The sequence below is a fragment of the Lepidochelys kempii genome, chromosome 12 (assembly GCF_965140265.1).
Source record: "Lepidochelys kempii isolate rLepKem1 chromosome 12, rLepKem1.hap2, whole genome shotgun sequence".
NCBI classification, from domain to species: domain Eukaryota; kingdom Metazoa; phylum Chordata; order Testudines; family Cheloniidae; genus Lepidochelys; species Lepidochelys kempii.
The window spans coordinates 5,861,998-5,889,733 of record NC_133267.1 but is presented as its reverse complement, the minus strand read 5'-3'; the positions used below and the strand labels follow the sequence as shown (position 1 = coordinate 5,889,733).

The window sequence follows — 27,736 nt, the reverse complement described above, 5'->3', positions numbered from 1 at the left end:
ATCCTTACTGCCTGCGCTGGGCCTTTTGCATGGGGAGTGCCGTTCTGTTGTGCTCAGTGAGCTGTAGAATGGCCCCATGGGGCTCCAGGACTGCCCCAGCCGATGTGCTCCATTTCCAGGTTTTGTCCGTCTGCCAGCCCTGCCGGGTGCTCCTGGAGAGGAGAGTTGTGCTGGGCTTGCTCCTCCTCATATATTAGCCCCAGTAACAAGGGCTCTGTGCGGGGAACCTACTTAATAATCCCATTGTGCCGATGCCTGGACGAGACTATACTAGACTCCCTGCACTGCCCCTATAGCGGGGTGGCCAAACTTACTGACCCTCCAAGCCGCATGCGACAATCTTTAGAAGTTCGAGAGCCAGGGAGTGCCTGCTGGGGCTTGGGGCTTCAGCCCTGCCTGCCCTGGGACTAGGGCTTTAAATGGTGCCCTCCCCACTCTCAGCAGGCACCAGTCATCTCTGGCAGAAGCCCCCAGCCCCACCAACTCGCCCAGGGCAGAAGCCCTCCCTGAGCCTCCCCGGCGACCAGTCTGGGAGGCAGAGAATGGAAGGGAGGGGCGTGGGGAGCGCCGCGAGCCGCCCTTTAACTGGGAAAGAGCCACATGCAGCTCACAAGCTGCAGTCTGGCCATCCCGGCCCTCCAGGGATAGCCCTTCGGCGAGGGTACCAGCCGCCTAGCTCCTCTGACAGGCGCGGCCTGCAGGGCTGCTCCCACACCCCCCTTCCCGGCAGAGCTGCACATGCCCTTGGGTTCTGGTCCAGCAATGCTGCTGACGAAGGCGGCGCCTGTCCCTGACACCTGGCCCCTGCCTGCCCTTCCACCATCCCTCACCGGTAGCCAGCAAAGCCAGAGCCGAGGGAGAGGATCTGCAAGCCCGTCCCCCTCCCAGCGGCAGTGAGACGCAAATGGACCACTGGGCTCTGCTCCAGCAGGCTGGCTGGAGGCTGGCAGAGGACCCTTTCCTGCCCCAGCCGGAGGCGCTTTGGCACTGCAGGCGGGAGGGAGCGCAGCTCTTCGCCGTGACCTTGGTCACCCTCCTGCATGAGACCAGGACTGTTACGCGCCCGGGCTGTTTAGCAGGCTGTCTCTATGGCTACCGGAATAAACAGCAGATAAGAGCACGGCCGCCTCCAAGCAGCACTGCAGTCTGGAGACCAGGAGGGAGCCGGGCTTCTCCGGGTAGCCTGCCACAGCTCAGCAGAGGCAGTTCAGGCGGTAAGTCAGCGAAGCAGCAACCTGATGGGCTGCTTCTGCAGGAGGAGAAGGAGGGGGGTGCGGGCTGGCTGGCAACGGGGGGGGGGACGCTTGCTCGGTGCACTGGCTGCCTGGATTGGCATCACTGAATGGTGGCGAATTCCCCCCATCTGGGGGCGCAGAGCAGGGAAGCGAGCTGGCCTGCATGCCCAGGGGACTATGCCTGTGGGAAAGCCCCGGCCTGACGTGCAGGGATGGAGGGAGCAGGGCTGGAGCTCATCTGCAGCGGCCTGCGTGTGCTGCTTCCAGGGACTTAGCTCAGAAGCCAGCTCCCTTGGGTGAAAAGGAGGGACACGCCCTGCAGAGCAGGCTGGCTGGCTGCTCCCACAGACCAGCTTTGGAGATGGGGTGCTCGCCCCCCGGCACCTCCCGCAGCATCGGGGCTGCCTTCAGTGCACCACATGGAGCAAACCACGGCACCCCGCGTGGGACCAGAACAAGGAAATGCCCACGACAGACACACTGCAGTGCACCCCTCCCCCACGCATCACCCCCGGCCACACCCAGACCCTGCATACACCTGCACCTTCCCCTCGGCCCTTGCACACGTTCCCCCCCAGCACTGCATGTGTGCACCCCTCCGTGCACTCACCCCTGCACACACGCTGAGGTCACGGCCCACACGTGTGCCCTGTGCAAACCGCAGCAGCGATGCTTAGCGCTTTTCATCCCCGGGTCCCAAAGCACTTTACAAAAGAAGGGACGTACCCAAACTCCATTTCACAGCTGGGGAAACTGAGACCAGAGATGAGAGATGGGGGGAGGGATAGCTCAGTGGTTTGAGCATTGGCCTGCTAAACCCAGGGTTGTGAGTTCAATCCTTGAGGGGGCCATTTAGGGATCTGGGGCAAAAATTGGGGCTTGGTCCTGCTTTGAGCAGGGGGGTGGACTAGATGACCTCCTGAGGTCCCTTCCAACCCTGAGATTCTATGATTCTATGAGCCAGGATCACCCAGCAGGACAATGGCAGAGCCAGGAACAGGACCCTAGCTCCCAGTACTGCACCTGATCCACTAGCAGGCTTCCCGCACACAAACATGAGCACAGGCCCTAAGACCTGCCCCGGGGCGTGGTGGCCTGTGTTGCTCTGGGGCCTGCCGTCCCCCACCCCCTTATGCCTCTGTGAATTCACTGAGCGCTCCCTGGAGTGGGCGTGACCCTGCGTGGTGCCTCTCTCAGGGCGGGGCACTGCATCCCACTCGGCTCAGTATTGTCACACAGTGTCTGCAGTGCTCAGGGAGACAGAGAGAAGTAGGTTTGTGTCCTGCTGGCAGCTTCCTCCTCTTACCACCTTCCCCTCCATGCAATCCCTATGCCCCTGCTAGTCCACAGACCCACGGCTGCATGTGCGCTCACAGCCTGGAAAGGGGGACGGTCAGATTAGTTGTAGACGCTCCTGACCCGAGTGCTGGTGTGACTGGCCTAGGGAGCAAGGATCTCTCCACCAACAGCAGATACAGCCTGGCAGCAGCAGGCCTCACATTGCCCCCTGCCAACCCTCCGACCCCTCACTCCCACACTGTCCTGCCCCTGGAGGGACTCCTCCTGGCAGGGATGTTGGCATGGGCAGTCTCTGGGGCCCTGTCGGTCCTGGCTAGCTCAGGGCTAATTGTGATAGTGAAAGAGAAGGCAGAGCCAGAAAGGGTGGCTTCGTGGTATATCAGGTGTGAAATAGCAGGTTATGATCCCTGGCAAAACAGGGCCCAATCCTGGCCCAGAAGACCAGCTCTTCCCAGGTGCTGCGTGTAGCTTCCAGGCTAGTCTGCTCAGCACAGACGGCAGAGCCCATGGCACTGTGCAGGAGACCCGGGGGTTGGACTAGCTGCCCTGTCCCCGTCCCTGTTGTGAACAGGGAGCTGCAGGCTGGCGAGTGGGACCCCGGCTTGCAGGAAGCCGCATTGCAGTGGGGCTGGGTGGGGAGAATGTGTCCATTAGCCAAACTGTGGCCATCAACTCGGTTCAGTAAGACCAAAGTTGCCTGAGCCAAGGAGAGGAGCATGTTTGTTAGGCCCGCTTCCTGGGAGAGAGAGACTCAGTGCCAAGAGCCTTCTCTGGTCCCAGCCGCTGTGGGAACCTGGCTCCCTTTGGCTGCAACATGCTGCTTTGCTGGCAGGTTACGCACACGCTGATTAATGGCCTGCAGCTGTTTCTGCTGCAGCAGGCCCGAGTGGATTCCCATTGGGAAGGCCAGATGCTATGAACTCCTTCCCTGTGCCCTGGCAGGAGTGCCCCAGATCCGCCAGGCGCCTGAAAATAGACAAGATGGGGAGTACCACAACTCCTGAGCGTGGCCACGAGGCCCTGCCCCGGATCTTGGGCACGGCTGTTGGCATGTCAGTGTCTCTCTGTATGCGTGTGTGCCCATGTGTGTACATACATGTGTGTGTCTCTGAGGCTGTGAGTGTCTTTATGTGCCAGCCTAGGCTTTGTCCCCTGCAATTCCCCCATTGCCAGCCTCAGGGCAGCTGCCCTGATGGGGGCCTTGGTGCTGCCAGGCTGCCTGGGGCGTGAGAAGACATGATGCCGCCTGGAGCCCTGGTTCTAGCAGCCCTGCAGGGGAATCAAGGCCCATGTGGCTGTCTGGACTGCTATGCAGTGCAGTTGTAGCTGTGCCGGTCCCCAGGTATTTGAGAGACAAGGTGTGTGATGTAGGATCTTTAATAGCTGGGACGCCGGGAGTACCTTTCCCAGACCTGAAGACAAGCTTGGTGTGGCTCCCAAGCTTGTTCCCGCAACAACCAAAGTTGGCCCAATAACAGCTATGACCTCACCCGCCCTGTCGCTCTGGCTCCGTCTGGACCGAGTGGATATGCTCGTAGTCCAGCCACGCCATGCCTCCCGCAGCAACGGCTCCAAGCAGCACAGCCCTCCCTAGCAACGGTCGCCAGGCAGCACAAACTCTGGCCACGCCAGCAGACAAGCCCACACGCCTGTTTTTGTTTAATGTCAGACTGTAACTAGGGCCCGGGGCTGGGCCATCCCCCCAGCCCAGCCCAGCCCAGCCCAGCCTAGGCCAGGCCGGGTGACTCTGCCCTGTGGCTGGGTGTGTCCAGGGGCCTGGAAGAGAGCAGGAGTGGGGTGGGGCGTGGAGCTGGGAGCTTGCTGGGTTAAGGCTTTTCAAAACTGACCAGTGCCACTGGCTCCCCAGCTGGCGACAGCTTAAAGGGTCCCAAGGCGGAGAAGGTGCTGCCCCCTCATCTGTAAACCAGGCCCCTGTACGGCGTCCCAGGCTGGGCCCCCAGAACCCCTAGTCCCTGGTGCAAGGCTTGGCCCTGGCCCCCAGTGACAGACCTGCAGGTGCTGAAGTACTTTGCCCGGCTGTGACCGTTTTGATGCACTGTGGTCCCCCAATGCCCCTTTCACACAGGATGAGGCGCTTGCTCTGTTCCCACTCACCTGCACACTGCCTCTGCTCCCTGCGCGGTGACAGCTGGATTTGCCGCACGGAGGGCACGCCATAGGCAGAGCGGAGCTGCTGGGGCCAGTGCATGACGAGCGCCCAGCCCCACCCAGTGCCAGCCCCGAAGGAGGTGACGGGATGACCTGAAGATGCTGACCTGTGCTTTGCTAATGCACGGAGCCAGCGGCATTGAGAAGGTGGGCCAGGCCTGTGAGAATCAGAGTGGCCAGGGAGTTGGAGGTGGCTGGCCGCAGGCTCTGTGAAAAGTGAAGGGGAGTGGCCTGGTGTTAACGGCTAAGAGGCGGGTGGCCATTGTGGAGTGCCGGCCGGTTGTTCCTCCCCGGCTCATGGCACTGAGGGGCTGCCTTCCGAGAGGCTGATCAGGCAAAACATGTCTCTTTAGCGCAACCGGTTTAGTTGTGAAAAAGCCTATTGGTGACAGCTTTCCAGGGGGTTAACAGACGTAGGAGGCAGGCGTGGAGGGGCCTGTGCCAAAGGGAGAGTATAACCTGATATTGAGCAGAAACGCTGATCAGCCAGTGCAGCGCTGGCTGAAGGAGGAGGAAAAGAGGCAGTGTTAAATCTGTCTCCATACACTGGGCCAACACTCCCAGACCAGCGCTGCCAATGCCCCTCTCTCCTGACCCACAGTGCCAGCCTTGGGGCCCATACACAGCTCCGTCAACGCTCCCAGGTCCCGACCCGCAGCCCCTCTGCTATTCTAGCCCTGGGACCCACATGCACGGAGCTCTACAAGCCCCACAAGCCTGACCTTCAGCTCCCGCTGCTATCCTCATCCTCAGCTGCCCACTTCCACGTCTGCTGGTGCGGCTTCGTCGTGATGGGGCCAGGCTTTTGTGGGAGGCAGCAGTAAAAGGGGTGGTGCAGGGTGCAGGGGTGCACAGATGGCACGCACAGTATCTGGTGTGACTGCTGGAGTTTGCGTAGTAACTGGATCCATTTCTCCTCTGACTACCAAAGGTCAGCATGGCTGGAAGCACTGATGGGGCAGCTCTGCAAGCGAGCTTCCGGAAGTTTGCAATCTATGGAGACACCAAAGCTACAGGGCAAGAAATGACTGGGAAAAACTGGGCCAAACTGTGCAAGGAGTGTAAAGTAATGGACGGCAAAGGGGTCACCGGCACGGACGTCGACATCGTCTTCTCCAAAGTGAAGTAAGTGGCTCCCTTGCGTCCCTTCCCTAGAGCCTGCTCTACATCAGTGGCGTGGCTCTTGGAGCTTCGCAGGGCCAGCATCGCCAGGCCACTCAGTTCTGTGTGCTGCCCGCTGGGTCACCCATGGGCACACTCCCAGGTCATTCATTTCAGCCCCCTCCAGCCCTGTCAGACTCTGTGTGGAGCTTAGAGGAGCCTGGCATCCAGGACAGAGTTTCTTGTATAGCAGCTACCGGCCTCCGGACAACCCTCCCCACATTTATTCATTGATATTTGCAGCACATTGCTGCACATAGTTACATGGCTGCTTAGCTTTCATACACAGAGATACACACACACGTCTTTAGCCCTCGTTGTTGAAAAGGGCCTTGCCTATGGGACCCGAGTGTAACAGATGCAGTGACGTCTGAGTCTCACACGTCCCTGAAACCATGGCGCCAAGAGCTGTAACCTAAACTGGCTATTTCAATATACACGTGAATGATTGCATTGCTGATCATTTGAGCAGAACCAGTCAGCTCGCAGGCTTATCCCACCCACCCAACCTGCCCCTCGCACCTTCCCAGGGCCAAAAGTCCCAGCTTTGCCCTGACAAGGTCGGTGGGGCAGTTTCTCGCTCCCCATTAAGAAATCGATGGCATCCTGACACCTGGAAGTTTGGGGCAACAAGTTGAGACTATAAAGAAGGTGGGGGCTGCTGGATTAGTCATTGGCACGTCGGATTCTGTAGGAGCCTTGATTTAAATGGTATCTGAGGCTGCTGCAGAACACCCGGAATCCGCCGTAGAGTCTGCCAAACCCACAGCGCTTGCAGCGGCGTTTGGGAGCGGCTGTCCAGAGTGTGTGGGGCCTTCGATACAGGTTACTATGTAAAGATGATGCCAGAGGAGCCCTGGGCTAGATCCGCAAAGGGGAATGAGCACTGTGACGCTCAAGGACGCACCCTGCCAGCTAGTGAATCCACAGCCTTGAGTCAGGCGTGCAGGAATGGGGAGAGTTAGGGCTTTTCTACATTTAAAATGCTCCAGCAGAACAGCTATGCCACTCTACCTGCACTGCTGCAGAGCTTCAGTGTAGACGCTACCTGTGCAGATGGGAGGGATTCTTCCGTCAACCTAGTGCTGTCTCCAAAGAGCACTTCACTATGCCATTCAGGGGTGTGGATTTTCACACCCCTGTGCCACGTAGTCGTGCTGACTTAATTGTCTAGTGCAGACAAGGCCTTAGGTGCCTAAAGATGGGATCCACAAAAACCCATATGCTCACCAGGAAGCTGCCTAAGCTAGACAGGAAGGGTAGGAATTCCGGGAATTAGGAGCCTAAGTGTGGGCTGCTCAGAATTCACAGCCATGAAGTTAAGCACCTAAACCAGGTCACTCCTTTCTTGCAAACCAAGCCAGTGCCCCTCCTATAACCAGTAGTCCAGAGGCTGGAGCACTCACCTGGGCTGTGGGACGCCGACTTCAAATCCCCTCTCTGCCTGCTGTGGTCCAAAGCTCCTGTGCCTCCCTGTGGAGTGCCCTAGCCACTGAGGTCTGGGGTGTGCTAGAACCAGGCTCCTGCTGGACCTTGTACCACTTTATGTACAATACTTAAACACTCACTTGAGCAGGGACTTCAACTTGAGTCTCTGCCCTCCCAGCTGCGGGCCCTAACCTCCAGGCTACAGCGCCATTCCCATAGCCTCCAGCAGACCCCCATGAAATCTTACATGATGAGTAAGTCCCTCTCTGCCCTCCCTCCCAGCTGTCCCACCGTTCCCTGGGAACAAGATTCTGCCCATCTCATCACAAAGGAGTTTTTCAGTCTTATAAAGTATTTAACCCTAAATGTTACCAGGCTGCATCGCTGCTGGCTCAGTGCTGCAAGGGTTGGGGATGGGTAGATGGAACAGGGATGTTTGCCCCCGGTCATCTGCCTGGAAACAAGAGCGTGTCCAGTGACACGGCTCTCGCCAGCAAAGGGGTCAATGCCTGCCAGGGCCCGGCTCCTGCAGGCGCATCTTGGACTGCAGTGCCTAACCAGTAGCCCTTCCACATCCACATTGACCCAGGGCTGGATGAGGTCGCACTCTGAGGACAAGGCCTTGACCCTAAGGATTAAAGGTCAATGAGCAAGAACTTCCTGTATCAGTTGGTGTGTCAGTTCTCGTGTCTCCTGCAGTCTCAGCCAGAGCTAAGATTCTTCTCTTCTGTCCGAAACTGTTCTGTAGCACAGCTGCCAGGTTCTGCTCAGCTGTGGCTGCATTTCTGGAGGAGAGACCCCTGGGTATCTAAAGCAATTTACATGTCAACTATTTCAGTAACTGGTGCATCAGGGTTTCCTCTTTTCCCTCAAAGACCACCTTCTCTGGGTATCAGGGCTTGTCACCTGGCTCTCCCTGCCACAGCTGGGAATACGAGTGCAATTTGCAAATGCAGCCCTGGTGTCTGTCTTGCAGCAGCTACCATTCTAGCGACGTGTTTGGTCACTCCCCAGCCCTTGTGTCTTGCAGAGGGAAGACAGCCAGAGTCATTAGTTACGAGGAATTCAAAAAGGCCCTAGAGGAGCTGGCCCCAAAGAGGTTTAAGGGCAAGAGCAAGGAGGAAGCATTCGAATCCATCTGCCAACTGGTGGCAGGGAAGGAACCGACCAACGTAGGCGTCACTGTGAGTGATTGCTCTTTTCGGATGCGTAGAGCAGGAGTGTGGGCTCTGTCTGGGGACATGCAGATGCTGCTCTGGGCCACGGGGAGCCCCACAAACGTCACATAGCAAAGCAGCGTGTCCCGGAAGAGGCAGGGATCTGGGAGGGCTGTGACAACTTAAGGGAGAGAATACGGGGCAGGGCCCTGAGCAGTGGGGACAGCAGGGGGTCCAGAGAGTGCAAGGGGAATGGAGGTGTCTGGAAAAATGAGGGACAGGGCGGTGGAGTGAGCCAGTGTGATGGTCTATGGGGTATGGACAGGGCAGGGCCTGGGAAGGGCACACAGGGAATGGAGGGGCCTGGGAAGGGCACATGGGGGGACGGAGGGGCCTGGGAAGGGCACATAGGGAATGGAGGGGCATGTGGGGGACGGAGGGCCTTGGGAAGGGCATGTGGGGGATGGAGGAGCCTGGGAAGGGCACGTGGGGGATGGAGGGGCCTGGGACAGGTACGTGGGGCACGGAGGGGCCTGGGAAGGGCACGTGGGGGACAGAGGGGCTTGGGAAGGGCATGCGGGGGCCGGAGGGGCCTGAGAAGGGCACGTGGGGGATGGAGGGGCCTGGGACGGGCACGTGGGGGATGAAGGGGCCTGGGAAGGGTATGTGGGGGCCGGAGGGGCCTGGGAAGGGCACGTGGGGGATGGAGGGGCCTGGGAAGGGCACATGGGGCACGGAGGGGCCTGGGAGGGGCACGTGGGGGATGGAGGGGCCTGGGAGGGGCACATGGGGGATGGAGGGGCCTGGGACGGGCACGTGGGGGATGAAGGGGCCTGGGAAGGGTACGTGGGGACCTGGAGGGTCCTGGGAAGGGCACGTGGAGGATGGAAGGTCTTGGGAAGGGCACATGGGGCACGGAGGGGCCTGGGAGGGGCATGTGGGCGCCGGAGGGGCCTGGGAGGGGCACGTGGGGGATGGAGGGGCCTGGGACGGGCACGTGGGGGATGAAGGGGCCTGGGAAGGGTACGTGGGGACCTGGAGGGTCCTGGGAAGGGCACGTGGAGGATGGAGGGTCCTGGGAAGGGCACATGGGGCACGGAGGGGCCTGGGAGGGGCATGTGGGGGCCGGAGGGGCCTGGGAGGGGCACGTGGGGGATGGAGGGGCCTGGGACAGGCACGTGGGGGATGAAGGGGGTTTGGGATGGGCACATGGGGGCCGGAGGGGCCTGGGAGGGGCTATAATTACTTCTTTGTGTTTGACTCCCCTGACCTATTTTCTTGCTGACAGAAAGCTGCGACGGGCGGGGCAGTGGACAGGCTGACGGACACCACCAAGTACACGGGCTCGCACAAGGAGCGCTTCGATGAGAGTGGCAAGGGCAAAGGGAAGAGTGGGCGGGAGAACATCGTAGACACCAGTGGTTATGTGGGGGCCTACAAGAATGCTGGCACCTACGATGCAAAAGTGAAGAAATAGGGACAACTGGAAGTGCCACTGACCCTTCCAGGTCCAGGCACCCCACAGCCTCTGGGCCTTCAATCACATCAGCCTTGGGAACTGGCCTTAATGGCACAGGCCTCCTGAGACTGTGCTGGGCCCAGCTCCTAGCCACGGAGCCAAGGCTGACAGGCCTCTTGTCACCAAGGGCTGATGTGATTAGAAACTGACCTGGCCTTGTACTTTGCTCCCAATGTTACATCAACTCCAGATGTATTGTGAGCCGTGTCCCTCCTGCTGGCACTCACGAGACCTTGTCCCCTGTGCGCCCCCGGGTCGCCACGCCCCTCCTGCTGGCACTAACGAGACCTTGTCCCCTGTGCGCCCCCGGGGCGCCACGCCCCTCCTGCTGGCACTAACGAGACCTTGTCCCCTGTGCGCCCCCGGGGCGCCACGCCCCTCCTGCTGGCACTAACGAGACCTTGTCCCCTGTGCGCCCCCGGGGCGCCACGCCCCTCCTGCTGGCACTAACGAGACCTTGTCCCCTGTGCGCCCCCGGGGCGCCACGCCCCTCCTGCTGGCACTCACGAGACCTTCTCCCCTGTGCGCCCCCGGGGCGCCACGCCCCTCCTGCTGGCACTAACGAGACCTTGTCCCCTGTGCGCCCCCGGGGCGCCACGCCCCTCCTGCTGGCACTAACGAGACCTTGTCCCCTGTGCGCCCCCGGGGCGCCACGCCCCTCCTGCTGGCACTCACGAGACCTTGTCCCCTGTGCGCCCCCGGGGCGCCACGCCCCTCCTGCTGGCACTCACGAGACCTTGTCCCCTGTGCGCCCCCGGGGCGCCACGCCCCTCCTGCTGGCACTCACGAGACCTTGTCCCCTGTGCGCCCCCGGGGCGCCACGCCCCTCCTGCTGGCACTCACGAGACCTTCTCCCCTGTGCGCCCCCGGGGCGCCACGCCCCTCCTGCTGGCACTCACGAGACCTTCTCCCCTGTGCGCCCCCGGGGCGCCACGCCCCTCCTGCTGGCACTAACGAGACCTTGTCCCCTGTGCGCCCCCGGGGCGCCACGCCCCTCCTGCTGGCACTAACGAGACCTTGTCCCCTGTGCGCCCCCGGGGCGCCACGCCCCTCCTGCTGGCACTAACGAGAACTTCTCCCCTGTGCGCCCCCGGGGCGCCACGCCCCTCCTGCTGGCACTAACGAGACCTTGTCCCCTGTGCGCCCCCGGGTCGCCACGCCCCTCCTGCTGGCACTAACGAGACCTTGTCCCCTGTGCGCCCCCGGGGCGCCACGCCCCTCCTGCTGGCACTCACGAGACCTTGTCCCCTGTGCGCCCCCGGGGCGCCACGCCCCTCCTGCTGGCACTCACGAGACCTTGTCCCCTGTGCGCCCCCGGGGCGCCACGCCCCTCCTGCTGGCACTCACGAGACCTTGTCCCCTGTGCGCCCCCGGGTCGCCACGCCCCTCCTGCTGGCACTCACGAGACCTTGTCCCCTGTGCGCCCCCGGGTCGCCACGCCCCTCCTGCTGGCACTCACGAGACCTTGTCCCCTGTGCGCCCCCGGGTCGCCACGCCCCTCCTGCTGGCACTCACGAGACCTTGTCCCCTGTGCGCCCCCGGGGCGCCACGCCCCTCCTGCTGGCACTAACGAGACCTTGTCCCCTGTGTGCCCCCGGGGTGCCATGCCCCTCCTGCTGGCACTAACGAGGCCTTCTCCCCTCTGCGCCCCCAGGGCGCCATTCCCCTCCTGCTACCTTCTCCCCTGAACCCTCCTAGGCCCTTCTGCTAGCGCTAAGATGCCTTCTCCTCTGTGCCCCTCGCAAGGCCACCACATTCCTCCCACTCGCTACGAGGCCTTCCCTTACTCGTGCCACCGGGTGCCTGCCTGTATCTCTTCCACTAGTGAGGTCTTCTACTCGCTACAGATGCCAATTTCCCTCCTGCTAGTGACAGATGGGCCTGTTCCAACCCTATGTCCCTTCAGCGAAGGCCAGGTCTACACTAGGCTCGTATAACTATGTCGCTCAGGGGTGTAAAAAATCCACCCCTCACCCACAGCAATGCAGTGGCACCGACCTAACCCCCAGCACAGACAGCACTGTCAACGGAAGGGCGTCTCCCATCCGCAGAGCGACTGCCCCTCAGGGCGGTGGGGTCCCCTCCCCACGCTGATGGGAGAAGCCCTACAGCAGAACAGCTGTACGGTGCCACTTTTAAATGTCGACCTGCCCCAAGTTTAACGACACCTCCTCCCCTCTGGGCACATCAGTCACCAGCGTTACCGCAGCCCCTTCTCCTCAGGGCACTTCACTCGTCAGCATTAATATGATCCTGCATGCGCCTTCCCTGGAGAACTGGCCTGAATTGTGTTTAACTACCACCCTTCGGTCTCCTCAGGCCCCATCCTCAGATGCCTGCCTTCTTGGTGGAGACACAGCCAAAGGCTCCCCTGCTCTGTAACCTGGCTCTGCAATAAACCTCCCCCCGTTTTGTACTCGCGCCCCGTGTGTTTTTTCAGAGGGAAACAATGCAGGCAATTCAGGGCTGAGGCAGAGGAGGCTGGTTTTGACCCAGGATCAGATCAAACAGGCCAGTCAGTCGACTTGGCTCTGAGTCAGACTCTAGGCAGGGAGTGATGTGGGCTTGGCCCTGGTCACCTCATGACTTTGGCAAGCTCCTGGCCACCCATGTGCCCCGATGTTGCCAGAGCAACCGGAGAGACACACAAACATTCAGGCACCTGGCTCCAGCTGCTGCAGTGTTTGCAACCAAACACATGAGCTCCTGGTAACACTCACTGGGAACTGGGTCTTGATTGGAACCATCACATCCCATGGACGTGGCCCAGCATCTGTCCCCCTGCCCCACCACCTTGCTGTGCTTCAGACAGGGCTCTAAAGCCTCTAACACACAGGCTTAAGGCCTAGATCCTCAAAGGCACCTAACTCCCAGGTGCCTAGATACCTGGGGCTAGGGCTCTGGCCTCACACCCACTAAGAGCAGTGCTGGAATTGCTTCCCCAGACTGATGGGTCTGTCTCTTCTGAAGTCACAGGTTAGAGGAATCCCAGAGCCACCAGGCCAGAGAGGACAGCAGAGTGGGCCAGAATACTGAGGTCAACAGAGACCAGGCCTTGGGAATACTGTGTGTCTGGGAGCATAGGCACCAACTTCTCCTGGCGCCGGTGGGTGCTCGTGCCCCCCGGCCCCGCCCCGACTCCACCCCCCCACCCCCATTCCAAACCCTTCCTCAAAGTCCCTGCCCCAATTCTGCTCCCTCCCTGTCCCTATTGGACTCCTTCCCCAAATCCCTGCCGCAGCCCCGCTTCTTCCCCGCCTCCTCCCCAGAGCACGCCGCATTCCCGCTTGTCCCCCCTCCCTCCCACAGCTTGTTATGCTGTGAAACAGCTGTTTTGTGGCGGCAAGTGCTGGGAGGAGAAGTGGGGAAGGTGCTCTCAGGGGTGAAGGCGGAGGTGAGCTGGGGTGGGGAGCTGCCGGTGGGTGCAGAGCACCCACCAATTTTTCCCCATGGGTGCTCTAGTCCTGGAGCACCCACAGAGTCGGTGCCTATGTCTGGGAGTGATGATGCTCGGCTCTCCCATCTTGTGCCGTCTCATGCCACTGCCTCAGGAAGCCACTGCTGGGCCACAGGACTGATCAGCTTAGAAAAGAGACGACTGAGAGGGGATATGATAAAGGTCTATACAATTATGAATGCTGTAGAGAAAAAGTGTTATTTACCCCTTCACATAACAAAAGAACCAGGGCTCACCTGATGAAATTTATAGACAGCAGAATTAAAACAAACAAAAGGAAGGACTTCTTCACACAACACACAGTCAACCTGTGGAACTTGCTGCCAGGGAATGTTGTGAAGGCCAAAAGTATAACTGGGTTCAAAAAAGAACTAGATAAGTTCATGGAAGATAGGTCCATCAATGGCTATTGGCCAAGATGGTTAAGGACGTTACCCCCGAGTGTCCCTAAATCTCTGACTGCCAGCAGCTGGCCCTGGAGAACAGCAGACGGATCTCTCGATAATTGCTCTGTTCTGTTCGTGCCCTCTGCGCATCTGGCACCAACCGTTGTCGGAAGACAGGATACTGGGATAGATGGACGATTAGTCTGACCCAATATGGCTGGTCTTATATCCCCTTTTCCATGCTTGTGTGCCTTGGAGGAATTCAAGGCATTGAAGCCCTGCTGTACTGAGAAAGCCGCTCCCCTGATGCACCACTTCAGCTCACCGAAACATTTCTCATCTGGATTTTCCCTGCTCATCAAAAATGTGGCCTTAGCTGAGTTATTATTTATTTAGCATCTGAAGTGTGCTAGTAACTTTACCAAGCAGAAAACACATCCTGGAGAAGTCACAGTCTGCCAACAGGTATAATAATGTCATCATCCCAACTGAGTTGGGAGGAGCAAGGAACAAAGGGAGGAAGCACTGGGGGAAGGGGAGAGGAGCAGGGGAAAGGAGAAGAATGGTAAGGAAAGCATGATGAAGGTTAATCTGATGCTAGGTTCCTGACTCAGCATTGCCTGTCCCCGTAGCTCCTGCTCCCTTAGTACGGCAAGTAGCTCTGCAGCAACTAAGCCAACCGGTTGATTAACTATCCTTCTCTCCATTAGCTTCTTTGTGGAGGCTAGTTCCTGGCACTTTCCCTCCTATCTCGCAGGCCAGAGACTCCTGACAACTGTGCAAAACACCCCTGAGCAGCAAGTACCCTACCAAGTAAACAGCCTTCTCATCAAGAAGTCAGATTACACTATGTGTCCCACCCAGAGTTCTTTGCAGGTGGCAAGTGGCCTCCTGTGTCAAAAACTTGGTTCACCAAGAAGTGTCTGTTTGGATGGCGGAGGCTACTTTAGGATGTTCTATTCTATTGAAAAGGAGTACTTGTGGCACCTTAGAGACTAACCAATTTATTAGAGCATAAGCTTTATATATTTATTTATATAAGCATAAGCTATTCTATTGAGGTTCTTATAGGGAGTTCCTGCTAGGAAACTTGCTTGCGTGAGATTTTCTCTCTGAAGCTGTCTAGAGAAGCCCATGAGTTATCGCATGTGCATCCAGACTGAGCCTGTGAACCTGCTGAGGTTTGCCCACCCCTGCAGCGTGTTGTGGAAATGAAGTACATAAAGCATGACCCAGATTTCCAAATTTTAGTCACCCAGCTCTACGGTGTCAATGGTTTCAGTTTCCATAATCTCATAATTTATATATGGATAGAATTTCCCTGTGCATCTCTCTCTTTCTTTTTCTGTCTAAACTATAAAAATGTCCCAAAAGTTGACAGCCAAGAATAACACCTTGTTTTCCTATGTATAGTGGCCATTGCACCCTGGAGTTCATCAAGTTCTCAGGAGAGTGTGAAAACCACAGGAGTTAAGCTAGGTAGAAATAACATTCTGTATGACTTGTAGAAAGGGAAAGGTTCTATGGGTCAAACTTTCTGATACTCCTAGCAATTCATGCCAACTAGCTTTCAGCCCAGATTAAGAACCGTATAGTTGTCTGCCTTACGAAGCACACATCCATCTCTCTGTATGCGGTTAACCTGCCTTTTCCCTTCAGAATAATGTCTTGTTGTAGTGTAAGTTCCTGAACAATGTGAAATGAAAGGTGTGAAAATATAACCAATGAATCTATGGACTAGGACCACTACATTTAGAGTAGCTAGAAAGGATTTTGTTGGCAATTATGTGAAAAGCAAAGCACACAAAGGATGTAAGTTGTAAAGATGAAAGATGTAAGTACCTAACCAGGGTCTAGTTTTGATGTAGTAAAAGAAATTGCTTGAAAAAGGGGGTATTCCATTTAAGAGTCTGGCTAAGACAGAAATACAGTCCTCGAAAACAATGGAACGTAAAAAAGCTTCTTAAGAAGAAAAAGGATAAAAGATATTTGTTACACACTGTTGCCATCTACTGGATATTGATGGAAGCAGCAATAAAAGTGAGAACAGAAACCAGAGACCCCTTGGCAAGTGTCCAAAAGAAATGAGGACCATTCTCCTCCGACAAATCCCCAAAGAGGGTATATAAATGGAAGTTACAAAGGTGGATCTCAAAGTTTTGCTGAACCTCCATGGCTAGCCTCTCCCTTCCTCCAGGACTAAGAAGAGAAGTTTGCTGAACCCACAAAAGAAGCTGCAGAATTCAAAAGTGCTACCAGACACTTGGCCCAGCCCTGTGGCCAGCTCTCCCACTCCTAGGGTTACAGGCCTGAGAAGAAGCAGTGACCTTCTATTTCAGAGATTAAGTAACTGAAAGTTTCCTTGCTGAGTCTGCACTTTCCAGTGAGACCCCGAGGAACCATATGTGTGATTTTAACTGAATAATGCTAGCTGTATGGTGCTCCATTGTAAGTCCAAGTAAACTGGCCCAAGAGACTCTCAAACAATTTGTAAGCAATTGCCTTTGATGTTTTAAATTAGACCCTTTTATACCCAACACTAGAAAGAGCAGGGACCATGTTCCTAAGAGTGCCTTAAGACCCATAGATTACAAGGCCAGAAGGGAACATTGTGATCATCTAGTCCAGCAGTTCTCAAACTTCATTGCACCGCGACCCCCTTCTGACAACAAAAATTACTACATGACCCTGGGTGGGGATGGAGTGAGGGGATTCCTGGAGCCTGAGCCTGTGCCCCACCACCCTGGGCTGAAGCACTCAGGCTTTGGCTGCAGCCCCCAGCGGTAGGGCTCAGACTTTGGCTTCAGTCCCAGGCCACAGCAAGTCTAACGCTGGTCCTGGCGACCCCATAAAATGGTGTCTCGACTCACAGTTTGAGAACCCCTGATCTAGTCTGACCTCTGTATAACACAGGACAAAGAACTTCCCCAAACTAATTTCTAGAACAGATCTTTTAGAAAATTATCCAATCTTGATTTAAAAACCCTCAGTGATGAAGAATCCACCACAACCCTTGGTAAATTGTTCCAATGGCTAATTACTCTCACCATTAGAAAATTTATTCCTTATTTCCAGTCTGAATTTGTCTAGCTTCAACTTCCAGCCATTGAATTGTGTTACACCTTTCTCTGTTGGACTGAAGAGCCCATAATTAAATATTTGTTCCCCATGTTGGTACTTACTGTAATCAAAAAGAAAAGGAGTACTTGTGGCACCTTAGAGACTAACCAATTTATTTGAGCATGAGCTTTCGTGAGCTACAGCTCACTTCATCGGATGCATACCGTGGAAACTGCAGCAGACTTTATATACACACAGAAATCATGAAACAATACCTCCTCCCACCCCACTGTCCTGCTGGTAATAGCTTATCTAAAGTGATCATCAAGTTGGGCCATTTCCAGCACAAATCCAGGTTTTCTCACCCTCCACCCCCCCACACACAAACTCACTCTCCTGCTGGTAATAGCCCATCCAAAGTGACAACTCTCTACACAATGTGCATGGTAATCAAGGTGGGCCATTTCCTGCACAAATCCAGGTTCTCTCACCCCCTCACCCCCCTCCAAAAACCACACACACAAACTCACTATCCTGCTGGTAATTGTACATTGTAGGTAATTGTGCATTGTGTAGAGAGTGGTCACTTTGGATGGGCTATTACCAGCAGGAGAGTGAGTTTGTGTGTGGGGGGGTGGAGGGTGAGAAAACCTGGATTTGTGCTGGAAATGGCCCAACTTGATGATCACTTTAGATAAGCTATTACCAGCAGGACAGTGGGGTGGGAGGAGGTATTGTTTCATGATTTCTGTGTGTATATAAAGTCTGCTGCAGTTTCCACGGTATGCATCCGATGAAGTGAGCTGTAGCTCACGAAAGCTTATGCTCAAATAAATTGGTTAGTCTCTAAGGTGCCACAAGTACTCCTTTTCTTTTTGCGAATACAGACTAACACGGCTGTTACTCTGAAACCTGTCATTACTGTAATCAAGTCACCCCTTTGGCATATAAGGCCATGTAAAGGGACACTGGCAAGGTTGCCAGGGCAAAAATGTAACTAACCTTTTCTCATTAGCTCTGTTTTTTGCACAGTCTGTACAATTGTTTCCCAGTGTTATTTCCCGCCCACCAAAACAAATTCAACTTGAAGAGGGGTGAGATCACTAGGACCCTATGTGAGGGCACTTTCAATAGAGTGGAGAGGACAGGAGGGTCTGGAAATTGTTGGTGTAGAGGAAAACATGGAGACAGATACCCTGCTCAAGGAACTTAAAGCTAAGGGGAGGAGGGAGATGGGCAGAGAGAAAAGTGGATCCAAGTGAAGATTTCCTTAGGACTGTGGAAACAATAGCTGCTTGAAGGAACAGGGGACAGAGAGGAGATGGTATTTACTTTCCTGAACCAGTAGCCGATTACTGCATGGGCCAATGGGGCCCATGCCCAGGGGGCCCAGCCAATTTCGGGCCCTGTGTCAGGGTGGACTAGGCCCTGAGTCCCCCTGCTGGAGGCCTTGTGTCCTGCCGTGCCCCACCCCAGAAAAGGGCAGTAAAAAGGTCCTCCAAGCGACCTAGAGTGGCTGTGTGGGGAAGCAGCCAACCAGGGCCCAGCAGGCTAGTATAAGAGGAGCTGCCAGCCCGTGGGAGGGCTGTTCCTTGCTGGAGATGGAGAAGAGTGGGGGGGTGCTCCAGGCTGGCTGCTAGGGCTCCACCAGGAGAAGGCAATGAGCGAAGGGTGAAGAATGCGCGGGCGCCATGGGGAAGTGGCCCAGGGAATTGTAGCAGCGATGCAGTTTATTTAAAGGGAGATGGTGGGTGGCTGTTATCTACAGGGTCCCTGGCCTGGGTCTTCTTCCCCCTCGCCCCCCTTCCAAGCCACTGTGAAAGTGGCCTGGATTTTGATGCACCCCAGAAGGGGAACTGAACTCTTTTAGTGGCCCAGCTAAAGAGCTGGGGCCAGAAAGGCCTGGAGAAGCAAAGAGCCTTCAGGGAGGGAGCCCTGGGGGATGTGGCCCCACACCAGGGCTGGGACTGCTTAAAGAGCAGGGATAACTTGAGGCAGCCCAGAAGGGGCTGAGAGACAGTTTGGCCCCTGTATTGTGATAGGCCCTGCTGAAATGATTGAAGAGTGAGCCCCAGAATAGGGCTGCAGATTGAAGGACCCTACAGAGGGTGCTGAAACAGGCCCCCTGTTGGCCTTATACCCCAGAAGGGGTTTGCTTTGCTTTTATCACACAGACAGTGTGAGACTCGGCCAGAAGATGAGTCACCATAGACCCACCACAGACAGGTGGAGAGAGAGTATAGGCACATGCACTCGGCCAGGGGGTGCTCGCGAGAGGTGAGTGTGACCCCCTTACAGGCTCCCAGTATAATTCCCCCCCTGCCAACTCTGGCCCCAGGGCTGGAGGGGCTCTCGTTCCCTGCTGCAGCCCTAGGGCAGAGCCTCTCTGGTCCCTGTGCCGCAGCAGTGGGGAGAGGGAGTGCAGAAAGGCGCAAGCAGGATGGGGCTGCCAGGGAAGGGGTGGAATGGGGTGTGGCTGTGGATAAGGTCGCAGGTTGAAGGGGTGGAATGGGCACAGCTGCAGGTGGAAGGGCTGGGGCAGGGCCACAGTTCTGGCACCGGGGCCCCGTCACTTGCTCCAGGACAGAGGCTGATCAAGGTCTCCTGGGGCCCAGGGCTGAACACTGAACTTGGTCAGATATTGCTGCTCCTTTCTACAAATGAATTCAGGAGTGTGTGTTTCCATTTGCCAGGATAATAATTTTTTTTTGGCATTTCAGAGCCATTTGGCAACTTTCCCTATCAATCTGGGAACTACTGGATGCATTCCCTGAAAACACAATGGGAAACTGTCTCAGATGTGAGATCTTGGAAGCATGTAAACGTCAAAGACTATTATATTGAGGAGTGCCAGATGCTATGGGCACAGGGATCTTTGTAGACTACTGTATCAATAAGGGTTAAATGTGTCTTTGTGTTCCCGGCTCACTGTGGGGGGAGGGGGTGGGTAACAGCCCCTGGAGACCCAGCTCCTGCCAGGGTTCTGGAGGCTGATAGGTTGCCTGTGTTTCAGCAAAAGTTTTGTTGAGGATGCAAAAAAAATTTGCAGCAAAACATTTCACTTCAGCGAATGGGCATTTTCCAACAAAACTGGGAAACTGCCAGCCAGCATCACTCTCCTCAACAGAGGAAGCACCTGCTCTGTCCATCTTTCAGAGGGATTAGTCCACTGCAGGATCGGCAGGACTTAAAAGCAACAGGTTTGGAATCCAACATTTGAGGTGCCCTGTTGTGACCCAGAGCCTCTTGATGCCAGCTGGTAGAGGGCACCAGGGCTGCAGGGTTTTTATAGGTTATAATACTGTCAGGTTTACTGGTTGTCATAGTCATTTTGAAATGTGCACACAGATATTTAATTTCCAGTATAGGTTCATAACGTCTTATGTTCTCAAAGCCTTGGAGCGAAGGCTGGTAAACAGGAGGTGACATGCCCTGACTGGCTCCTTCCAGGCAGAGGGTAACAGATGCATATGTCCATGTCTGGTCATTGTGTTTGATGTGCTTGTGACCTGCTTCACAATGCAGGTCTATTTGCATACAGAGCCAAAATGCGAATCAAGAGACTGTGAAATCTTCAAGAGAGGAAATGTACGGCAGGAGGGGATCCTGTTTTTGAGTACAGATAATGGATTGTTTGGGTATAGCTGGGGGGCACAGGTAGCCCCTGCATCTTTAACTGAGAAGACAAGTTGATACTGTGACTTGCCTCATGAATGGAAGATCACAGCCAAGCCTGGCTGTAAAATGCTTTGGGGGGTGACCATTGTTCCAGAAGATGTGAAAATATCTTGTTATTTAAATCTAGGTTCTAGGATGCATGTTATGATTTTATTTTATATGTAACCATTTGTTTCCAATATTTTTACTTGATATCATTAGAATCTCTTGTCTTTGTTATATCACCTTTTGCTTGTTTTCACTATAAACATATCTAGGTGCTGTGTGTTCAGTGGAGCAATGATCTAGGCTGTAACCAATAAGATGAGGGGCAGGGTTCCTTTAGGAGCAGCGAGTCTGTGAATACTGTGAGTGCCCAATGAATCAGGGGCTGGACACTTCAGGGAGAAGCTCACTGGGCTCAGGGGGGGTTGGTGTGTGCCTTTCGCTAACATGCAGAGGGACAGCAGAGCTCAGCTGAACTCCTCTGATTTACTGATATATGACCATCAGGATCATCTGTGACCTGTCTGGAATAAATACTGACAATCAGACCTCCCTGGACATGTCCCCTGTGCAACCCACCATACAGACCTCCCTGTACAGGCATGACGCTTCCTGGTGGTACAACGGGTGGTGAGGCACCTCGCTACTACATACCCTTAAAATGAGGGGGTGTTGTCTGTGTGTACTGTGTGTATTTGGGAGACACCCACCAGACAACGGGCCGTTAGCCTTGAAGGGCCATTAGGAAGAAACAAGAAGACTTTGAAGATACTAACTTCTCTCCTTCCTGAGAGGCGTCCTGGGATGTAGCTGTGACACTGCTAGGTCAGGTTGTCCTGTCACCTGGTACTAAACACCATCTTGGACTTCTAGTAGTTTTCCACTAAAAGGAGGGGGAGGTCAAGATTGGGAAACAAGATTCCTGCCTTATGTAAATCTTTTTTTAAGGCTGGGGAGTAAGGCAAACAGGACTCTTCTCCATTGTCTTTCGGCCCAAGAAGAGAGCCTGCTGAATGTACCTGAAGAGACAAAGGAACTGAGCAGGAAAGGCAAGGGCTGAGTCCAGACTAAGGCAGGGAGTCTAGTCTGTAAAGAGAACTAACTGGAACTCTAAGCTACAGAAACTCTGCAACTTGCCTAAAACAACATTTAGGGTGAGAAATTTATGGAAACCAGTCTCCTTAAGATCTTAAGCTTGGTATGAATGTTTTGTTTTGTTTTCTGGGTAATCTGCTTTGTTCTGTTTGCTATCCCTTATAATCAGTTAAAATCTGCCTTTTAGAGTTAATAAACTTGTTTTGGTTTATTATTAAACCCAGTTTGTGCAATTTCTAACTGGGGATACCGCAAGAAGTTGTGCATATCTTCCTCCACATTGAGGGAGGGGGTGAATTTATGAACTTACGTTGAATACATTTCTCTACAGTGCAAGACAATATTATTTTGGGTGTACTTTTCAGAGGGGAGCTGCAAGTGAGTGCTGGGCGATTTCTTAGCTGAGTCTTCTCATAGAGAGCTGTTTGCAGACTCTGTGTGATTCTACAGCTGGTGCGTCCCTACCTGTGTGTGTGCGGCCAGAGGCCGGAGAGCCTAAGTCAGCAAAACAGGGAGAGGGGAGCCCAGGCTAGTGGAGCAGGCAGGCTCAGTGAAATCCCAGTACATCAGGTGGCATCCCTGAATGGGGAGGTCCAACCCAGCAGAATTGTTACAATACATTTGATTCTGCAGGTGTGAGTTTCCTCTCTCTTCAATCTGTGTTCTCTTCTTTGCTCAGTTGAGTTCAGATTGAGCAGTGCCTCCTATTTAAAAGATGACTCTTCTAAGCACTCTAAAATCTGCATGCTTATTCAGATTGTCTTGAAATTGTGTGCCCCATGGAGGAGCTAGGTAAGGTTACTAGTGCAAATTTGGTGTCATTTGAGCACGTGGTCCTGAGATACACCCCGCTCCCCAAACAAAAGAGCATTTCACAAAATCAGCAGCTTCTTACAATGTTTATTTTTGCACATGTGGGGTTCAAACCGTGGCTTTAATCATCCCCCACCAGTTACTCAATGTTCATCTCAGCTTGTGCCCCTTTGGGGGAAGCTCTATTGAAAACATTATTAAAGGAAGAGCTCAGCTCGCTAGAACGGTACATGGCAAGCACTCATGCAACAAAGAGAGTGAAATGTGCCTATGGAGCAAGACTAGGCCAGAGGCTTTGCAGCCGCCCTATGGTCCGATGATGTGGCTGGCTCAAGGGGACATGCTATAGCTACTGAACCTAGCTACACCCCTGCACCATAAATCTGAACCCTGCACTTGGCAGAGATCTGAGCATGATTTGTAGGAACAGGGCTAGTAGCTGCCTCTCAAGTGTTTTTTAACTTTTGGGGACTGTGCCCTGCTAATTTGTACTCCTACTTTAGGAGGAGTTCAAACCACTTTCTCATAGACAATAAACTGCACATGCTCTCCGCAGATGTGTGAGTGATGGCAGGGCATGTTGCTACTTTCTCTACCTGCAATACCATAGGAGAGCGCAGCCCCGATTGATCAGTCAGCACAGAGGGAAGATGGAAGGGATGATGGCTGGAGGGAAGATGAAAGACAGGATAATGTAATCATGTTTCTTGAACAATGGAAATGATCACTTTAAAGCCAAGGGGTTCCCAATTCACAGCCCCTTCAACAGGAAGTATGCGTGACAGTTTTCACTGAGTGCATCGAGGCCTTACCCTCAACTCAGGGGCATTTCTGTTTTTTCCTGTTTGTCTAAATTTTTGAACGCTGCAACTGATCAATTCCAAAATTTCAGGGAAAGATCTAGACATTGGTGCCCAGAACCCTATTGCTTTTGGGGAAAATCAGAAAATTGAAAGGGGGGCTAATGGGGGCACATGAAGCCCCCACCAATTCTTTAGCACAGCCACTGCCTCAGGTACCCCCTTCCACTGTCTATAGATCAAACAACTGGTTAATCCACTTGTTAAAAATGTAATAATACCCCATCTCAGCCCTGCCTATCCTCCCAATAGCGTTTAAACGCTGAAATCCTGAGTGACTTATCACCCACCCAGAAAGATGACTAATGGTGAGGGGGAAGGCCCCTGGCCTGGGGTGGAGGAAATGGGGTACTCTGGTTTGGGGGGAGAGAAGGGGAAGTGGGGTGGGAAATGGCAGAGTTAGAGTGGGGTACCCTGGTATGGGGAGAGGGGGGAAATGGTAGTCAGAACCCCAGGCATGGCACGGAAGGGGAAAGAGGGAAAGGGCTTAATGAGGGTTCACTCAGAGCCCCTGCCATGAGGCAGAATAGGGGACGCTGCTGTGGGAGGGGGGAAGAGCATGGGGAGAATAGGGGCACACACAGATCCCCTGCCAAGGGGAAGGGGAGAATGGGGGACCCTGGAATGGGGAGATGGAGGCCACACAGTACCCCTGCAATGGGTAGGGGGGAAGGTGGGACTGCAGAGGAAGGGGAATAGGGCTCACACAATTCCTGATTTGGGCCGGGGTGTGTGTGTGGAAGATTGAGGGATATGGATATGGGGGAGTAGGGCATGGGGGCATGCAGAGCAGCTAGTATGGGGGGGTAGAATGGGGTGGAGGGAATGGACAATATGGGGTGAAGTGGGCATAGGGGGCACAGAGCCCCTGCTAGGGAATATGGGGCAGGGTCACATCTATGAAGAGGAATGCAGACTTGCGGAGACACAGTGATAAAACTGGGGTGTTTGGCAGAGTGCAGGGAGGGAAGGTGGATGGGGGTAGAGGGTGTAAATAGGGATGGATGTAGGGGAGAAGGGTTGGGAGGGCTTAGGCCAGTGGAACAGGGAAGGGATTTGGGGAATGGAAGGGGAGGAGATGGAGTAGGTGAACATGGGAGAGGTGGGGAGTAAGGGCAGGGGCCTAGTCGCCTCCACATTCTTCCCTCCCCTGCCACTGTGCTGGCATCTGGAGTGCCCTTCCCCTCTGAGATCTGAGCTGTTCTCCCTGTCCCCTATGCTGAGCTGGGGGTCTGATCCCCTCTTGCTGCCCCTGTATGTGAGCCAGAATCTCAAAAGGACCCTACCCCTCTGGGAGGAAGTCTGAGCCCCTCCTCCTATCCCTCCATGTGAGCTGGGATCCAGAGAGCCCTGCCCCTCTGGGGAGTATGAACCCCTCTCCCATGCGTGTGGTGGGATTGGAGGCCTCACCTCTCTGCAGGAAATCTGAATAATAGCTTCCAAGGCCAGAAGGGATCATTCTGATCATGTAGTCTGACCTTCTGTATAACACAGGAAAACTAGGAAATTCTCTGACAAAAAAAATTCATTAATGCAGAATTTAAGGTTGCTCAGTAGTATCGCCTACCTTTCCAGAACACTGAGTTCAGCAAAATTTAACCTCTGAAACCCAGGGAATAGAGAGTTATGGTACCTGCCAGCGTCACCTTAACTCTGCCCTCTGAGCAATGATTCTAGCATATGCTACCTTTGCAGATAGTGCGGAACGTGCAGTCAATAGGGCACATGCCCACTGTGGGGCAGAATCAAAGGCAAAACTCGCATGTAGCTGAGGGTCCTGTTCAGTGCACTACCTACACCTGCCCTACACGCAGACACTGAGCCTGCTCCACCAAACATCCCCGTAACTAGTGCATTTCACAGCCCTTTCATATTTGCATACGGGGTTCCTCTAACACAACGCTTTTATGTCTCCACCATAACACCCACACGGTACTCACATCACACCTCACTGCCCACAATCCCCAGGGGAAGAAGACCCCCTCAGTATCGCTACAGACACAACTACACAACTGAGTGCTGATATGCGGCAAACTGCATCCCTCAGGGTACACACATACCCGTTGCTTTTCAGCACACGGAAGTGCTCAGATTCCACCCCACCCCCACGCATCACCTCAAATCGTATTCACAGTTCTGCTAATCTGCCCCACCCAATCCCTCCAGCATTCAATACAGCTACACTTAACCCAGTGACTGCAGCTAGAATGCATGCAGATAACTCCTAAAGGCTAGTCCCAGCTCCAGGGGGACAGAGTTAAGGTTGCATTGGTGTCCACCTTTCAGGCGTTAAAAGCTGAATTACCTTAATGCTTTATTTCCTGGTTTTCAACAGTTTGAGTTTTATTGAACTGGATGTTGTGGAAGAGCACAAGATACCACCGGGCAACCTTAACGCTTTACATCTTTCTCAGGGAACATATACTGGAATCACCATCCCATAGCTGAAATGCAACCATCTCTAGGGTAGAACACGACAGCTGTTAGCAGCAAACAGCAACACTACACAACACTTTAGGATGGGGGAGAGAAATTATTCTGTATTAAACTGAAATTGCAGAGGAAATAATTATCTGCAGATTATCATCCCAAATAACATTTCACCAGGACACTGGTTTTAGAACTCCAAATTCTTGCAAAAAATGCCATGGGACATTACCTTATTTTACAATTTATATCAAATATCGGATCTTCAACCACACAGCCACCTAGCACAGGACACTGATTCAGCACCATTTCAGAGGAAATTGAATGCACTACTGAATCACCAATACTTTCTGAAGTGTGAATCTGCATGTTCTGTAGCATCTGCGAAGATCATACGTCCTTGGGATGGCAAGACTGTAGACTACCATTTTATTTTAAGGAGCCTTCTGTATTTTTTTGGTAAATCAATAAAGACAGAAAAACATAAGAATGCTAACACCAAGTGGTGCTTAAGATGCTAATGCAAAGTAAGATTAGAATGAGATAATGAATTAATTTCAGTAAAAGTGGACACATTTAAATATAGTTTGACATCTCATATTGTACTTAAATGAAAAAGAACATAATCCATATAACATTAAGTATGTGAAGTGACTCCTTGTTTACTTTAGAGAGGAGAATTGCTTAATTGCTCTGCATTACAATACTGACTAGAGCCATGTGCTGATACAGGAGGAGTTCTTTCTAAGGGAGGCGATCTCTCACGAAGGGTGAATTTCTCAGAAGAAAGCGTTGTTTTTACGGAATTAGGATTGTGCTCTTTATTCAGCTGTTGCAGCAGAAAGTTGTTTGTGGACACTAAAGACCTGGGCAAGATGGCGAAGAGGCGGTTAAAATGATGCATAAGCATACATTCATCGGAATGAACTCTGCTAAGATGTGGAATGTATTCCCCAAAATGAGATACTAATTTCCATTTCTTCAAATTCATAGCAAACGAAAAGTTAAAATGAAGTGTGTAGTTCATGCTTCTGTATTTCAAACCAATTATAACAGCAGTCACACTTTAAGGTTCCATTTATAAATAGTTTATAAGGGGCTAAAATGATTGGTGTTATAAACCTGTTACAGGCCTAAGTAATGTGTTATGGACAGCTACAAGCACATCAGTAGAAAGAGTTATATTGTAGATGATAATAAGAAACCTACTGACCTGATGGACAATTGATTAACCACCCATTAGAACATATGGGACTAGATTCACAAAAGGGGTCTGTTCACACCTGTGAATATATTAAATCCACTACTTCCATATTTGAGCAAAGTTCCCATGCCATCGAGAAACTCTCAGTAATGGGTGCCTTTGGTTATGTACATATGCATCTGATATGCAAGTATGATCCGTCCCCACACGCTGATGCATGCAAGCTACCTCTGTTTGTTGATGTTGTTCTGATCATTACACATAGTAGCTACATGTCTGAGAGTTTCCTAGCACGACACAACCTCTGTTATGGTCATTTTAGGGTTCAATAAGGAAAAGCCTGTCTTCTTCCAGTGACTGACTATGGTTTCAAAGAAGGAAGGAGTAGTCTGTAGTACCAATTGAGACTGGTGCAATTTGATGAAAATGCTGGAGTAATTCTATCAGCTACATTAGGCTACGGCAACACTACAGAGCTTACAGCCGCACCTGTGCCAGGGCACCGCTGCTAGTGCAGACCCTCTAAGTGGATGGGAGAGAGGTCTCCCGTCGATTTACTTAATCCACCCCCAACGAGTGGCGGTAACTACGGCATCGGGAGAAGCTCTCCTACAACACAGCACTGTCCGCACCAGGTCGGTGTAATTTACATCACTCGGGAGTGGCTCATTCACACCTCTGAGTGAAGAAATTTATACTGGCCTAAGTTGTAGCGTGTACATAGCCAATGTCTAGTTAGATTGCTTCTAAGTTTTCAGAGTCACTGTTGCAATGAATAAGTATGCTATTTTATATGTCCATAA

At 53.6% G+C, this 27,736-nt stretch overlaps 2 protein-coding genes across 11 annotated transcripts in view; one reads left to right on the top strand and one right to left on the bottom strand.

Moving 5' to 3' along the window:
* The window catches only part of LRRC36 (leucine rich repeat containing 36), an 82,538-nt gene that overhangs the window by 14,800 nt on the left and 40,002 nt on the right, over positions 1–27,736 (bottom strand). For 5 of the 9 annotated variants that reach the window (XM_073307303.1, XM_073307304.1, XM_073307306.1 and 2 more), the window contains one exon: positions 22,510–26,595. The exons of 1 other annotated variant lie outside the window; for it this stretch is intronic. In XM_073307303.1, the coding sequence (XP_073163404.1) occupies positions 26,397–26,595 (199 nt within the window). In that variant the 3' untranslated portion in view covers positions 22,510–26,396. Of the gene's footprint in view, positions 1–22,509; positions 26,596–27,736 lie in introns of those variants that run through there. 3 more of the 9 variants (XM_073307309.1, XM_073307310.1, XM_073307308.1) reach the window with 3 other exon arrangements.
* On the top strand, positions 835–12,384 carry TPPP3 (tubulin polymerization promoting protein family member 3). 2 transcript variants are annotated; one of them, XM_073307313.1, is made up of 5 exons: positions 835–1,214; positions 4,621–4,850; positions 5,635–5,828; positions 8,323–8,476; positions 9,738–12,384. In XM_073307313.1, the coding sequence occupies exons 2-5, from the start codon at positions 4,803–4,805 to the stop codon at positions 9,924–9,926; spliced, it is 585 nt and encodes a 194-aa protein (XP_073163414.1). In that variant the 5' UTR covers positions 835–1,214; positions 4,621–4,802; the 3' UTR covers positions 9,927–12,384. The 2 variants fall into 2 exon arrangements, with proteins under 2 accessions (XP_073163414.1, XP_073163415.1); XM_073307314.1 differs by lacking the exon at positions 4,621–4,850 and having other exon boundaries at positions 839–1,214.

Bases quoted from the DNA above. Each gene is read 5' to 3' on its own strand.
- TPPP3 (XM_073307313.1), top strand. From the start codon at position 4,803: ATGCTGACCTGTGCTTTGCTAATGCACGGAGCCAGCGGCATTGAGAAG. The intron at 4,851-5,634 runs GTGGGCCAGGCC...TGACTACCAAAG, and splicing joins GAGCCAGCGGCATTGAGAAG to GTCAGCATGGCTGGAAGCAC. The intron at 8,477-9,737 runs GTGAGTGATTGC...TCTTGCTGACAG, and splicing joins CGACCAACGTAGGCGTCACT to AAAGCTGCGACGGGCGGGGC.